Consider the following 3,963-nt stretch of genomic DNA (forward strand, 5'->3'; position numbering starts at 1 on the left):
TTGGCCATATCTAATGCAATTACAGCCCTCTGGTCTTCTGAAACTGTGATGACAGACTTGTGCCTTGTAGATAGATAGCGGACAGGCTTTGGGGAGTCAGGAAGTGAGTTACTTGCTGCAGGATTCCCAGCCTTTGACCTGCTAACGGTAGACACATTATTCATATGGTGAGTCCAGTTCAGTTTCTAGTCAATGGTAACTCCCAGAATGTTGATAACGGATGATACAGTAATTGTCAAAGGCCGATGGTTATATTATCTTGTTGGAGATTGTTATTACATGGCACTTGTGGGCTACTTGCCACTTGTCAGCCCAAACCTGGACTCAGTCCAGAATTTGGGTACATAGCGATTCATGTAATGATAGAGCATGTACAACAATTCTAAAAGATGTCAATGCCTTTCAGTGAAGAAATTTCTCATTTCAGCCCCTGATCGTGAGACTGTTTCCTTCCCTAAAGGATATAAGTGAACCAGATGGGTTTTTCCAGTAATCAACAATGATGTAATGGTCATCATTAGACTCGTAATTCCAGAGTTTTATTAAATTCAACCTCCTCCATATGTCAAGCAGGGCTTGAACCTAGGTTCCCAGGACATTACCTGCGTCTCGGGATTAATAGTCCAGCGATAACACCACTAAACCCTGCCTCCCCTTGAATAGGGCTACAGAGCCAAACACTTGAAGGGCAAGTAGGGATGGCCAAAAAATGACAGCTTCTGCTAGCGACATTCACATCCCATATGAAAATATAAAACGAGGTGACGAGTTTTCAGCCAAATAAACTATAATTGCATAACTAAATACGACCCTCGGCTTGTACACTATTGCTAAATCAAATAATTTATTCATTTAAATGATTTACCACTGTTAAGATATTGTAGCATTTTCAAACCATTTGACATAGATTACAAGAGCATAGTAATCGATAGTGATCATGTGTACCCTTAGTGGTAATATTGAGAAGAGGACAAGCTCCGGATTTGTCACTAATAAGGTGGGCCCTGTTTATTTACTAATACCAAAACAAAATAAAAATGTGGTAAACTGGTTGATCTTTTATCAGTCGCAGTGCTCTGATTTCCTGCGGAGAGACAAATTTAAAGCAGCGTCAAATGATTCACAATGTTGCTCACTGCAGTAGCAACTGATCAACTGTTACAAAAAAGGGACATTTCTAGATAAAAAAAAAGTCTGTTTCAACTTTAGCTGTATTTTGCAGCCTCTGTGTCTAATAATTGGTCGATCTTTGCGTCTGACGTGAGCTATCAGCTGGTTCCAATTCCGGGAAAATCAGCTGAGCGGTGCCCTTTGACCCCGGTGTAACAAGCTGGCCTGGGTCAGCTGACTGACTCTGATGGCGGCGTGCAGTGTCTTCCGAGCGGCTTTGTTCCGGGACCGAGTGGCGGTGGTAACCGGTGGAGGGACTGGGATCGGCACCGCTATCGCCGCCGAGCTGCTTGGGTTAGGTGGGCCTTTCGTTCCTCGTTAAAGCGGCGAGAGAGACACACATCCCGGGGGAAGCAACCGTGACTCTGAGGGACTCTTACTGCTGAATAAACACTGACACACCCCCTCCTCCTGGACACCACCCCAAGGCCTCCTACCCTCCCTCGACCTCTTCACCTCCAACTGTCGTCGAGACATCAATCGCGTCAACCTCTCCACTCCTCTCACCCACTCCAACCTCTCCCCCGCAGAACGTGCAGCCCTCCGCTCCAATCCCAACCTCACCACAAAACCCGCGGACAAGGGAGGCGCAGTTGGAGTATGGCGCACTGACCTCTACATTGCCCAGGCCAGACGCCAACTCTCCAACACCTCCTCCTACCGCCCCCTTGATCATGACCCCACCCCTGACCACCAAACCATCATCTCCCAAACCATCCACAACCTCATCACTTCAGGTGACCTCCCACCCACAGCCTCCAACCTCATCGTTCCCCAACCCCGCACCGCCCGCTTCTGTCTCCTTCCCAAAATCCTGCCCTGGTTGACCCATTGTCTCTGCCTGCTCCTGCCCCACTGAACTTATCTCAACTCCATTTTCTCCCCCTTGGTCCAGGAACTCCCTAGCTATGTCTGTGACACCACCCACTCCCTCCACCTCCTCCAGAACTTCCAATTCCCCGGCCTCCAACACCTCATCTTTACCATGGATGTCCAGTCCCTATACACTTGCACTCCCCATGCAGATGGCCTAAAGGCCCTCTGCTTCTTCCTGTCCCGCAGGCCCGACGAGTCCCCCTCCACTGACACCCTCATCCACTTAGCTGAACTCATCCTCACCCTCAACAACTTCTCTTTCAATTCCTCTAACTTCCTGCAGACAAAGGGGGTGGCATGGGCCCAAGCTATGCCTTCCTCTTTGTAGGTTACGTGGAACAATCCCTCTTCCGTACCTACACTGGCCCTAAACCCCATCTCTTCCTCCGTACATTGATGACTGTATCGGCACCACCTCGTGCTCCCACGAGAAGCTCGAACAGTTCATCCACTTCCCCAGCACCTTCCACCCCAACCTCAAGTTCACCTGGACCATCTCTAATACCTCTCTCTCCTTCCTGGACCTCTCTGTTTCCATCTCTGGCAACCACCTAGAAACCGATATCCATTTCAAGCCCGCCGACTCCCACAGCTACCTAGAGTACACCTTCTCCCACCCACCTTCCTGCAAAAATACCATCCCCTATTCCTAATTCCTTTGCCTCCGCCGCATCTGCTCCCAGGATGAGGCATTTCACTTCCGTACATCTCGGACGTCCTCGTTTTTCAAGGACCGCAACTTCCCCCTCTCAGTGATCGAGAATGCCCTCGACCATGTCTCCCGCATTTCCCGCAACTCATCCCTCACACCTCCTCCTCGCAATAACAACCAAAACAGAATCCCCCTCGTCCTCATGTAACACCCCACCAACCTCCGGATCCAATGCATCATCCTCCGACACTTCCGCCATCTGCAATCCGACCCCACCACCAAAGACATATTTCCCTCCCCACCCTTATCTGCTTTCCGGAGGGACCACTCTCTCCGGGACTCCCTTGTCCGCTCCACACTCCCCTCCAGCCCCACCACACCCGGCACTTTTCCCTGCAACCGCAGGAAGTGCTACACCTGCCCCTACACCTCCCCCATCCCAGGCCCCAAGAAGACTTTACACATCAAGCAGATGTTCACCTGCACATCTGCTAATGTGGTATATTGCATCCGCTGTTCCCTCTACATCGGAGAAACCAAGCAGAGGCTTGGGGACCGCTTTGCAGAACACCTATGCTCGGTTCGCACTAAACAACTGCACCTTCCAGTCGCGAACCATTTCAACTCCCCCTCCCATTCTTCAGACGACATGTCCATCCTGGGCCTCCTGCAGTGCTACAACGTTGCCACCCGAAGGTTGCAGGAACAGCACCTCATATTCCGCTTGGGAACCCTACAGCCCAATGGTATCAATGTGGACTTCGCAAGCTTCAAAATCTCCCCTCCCCCTACCGCATCCCAAAACCAGCCCAGCTCGTCCCCGCCTAACCTGTCCTTCCTCCCACCTATCCCCTCCTCCCACCTCAAGCCCCACCCCCATCTCCTACCTACTAATCTCATCCCGCCCCCTTGACCTGTCCGTCCTCCCTGGACTGACCTATCTCCTCCCTAACTCCCCACCTACACTCACCTTTACTGGCTCCATCCCCACCTCTTTGACCTGTCTGTCTCCTCTCCACCTATCTTCTCCTCTATCCATCTTCTATCCGCATCCGCCTCCCCCTCTCCCCCTATTTATTTCAGAACCACCTTCCCCTTCCCCATTTCTGAAGAAGGGTCTAGGCCCAAAACATCAGCCTTCCTGCTCCTCTGGTGCTGCTTGGCCTGCTGTGTTCATCCAGCTCTACACCCTGTTATCTTAAACACTGACCCTGTACGGTTACACAGTGAGTGACCCTTACCCTGCTGAATAAACACTGACTCTG

General features: G+C 51.0%; 1 protein-coding gene across 1 annotated transcript in view; it reads left to right on the plus strand.

Moving 5' to 3' along the window:
• Positions 1-1,283: 1,283 nt before the first annotated feature.
• The window catches only part of pecr (peroxisomal trans-2-enoyl-CoA reductase), a 14,477-nt gene continuing 11,797 nt past the window's right edge, over positions 1,284-3,963 (plus strand). Inside the window, exon 1 of the mRNA XM_048598527.1 lies at positions 1,284-1,469. Within this exon, the coding sequence (XP_048454484.1) occupies positions 1,358-1,469 (112 nt within the window). The 5' untranslated portion in view covers positions 1,284-1,357. The remainder of the gene's footprint in view (positions 1,470-3,963) is intronic.

Source organism: Rhincodon typus, chromosome 7 (assembly GCF_021869965.1).
Source record: "Rhincodon typus isolate 14 chromosome 7, sRhiTyp1.1, whole genome shotgun sequence".
NCBI lineage: Eukaryota > Metazoa > Chordata > Chondrichthyes > Orectolobiformes > Rhincodontidae > Rhincodon > Rhincodon typus.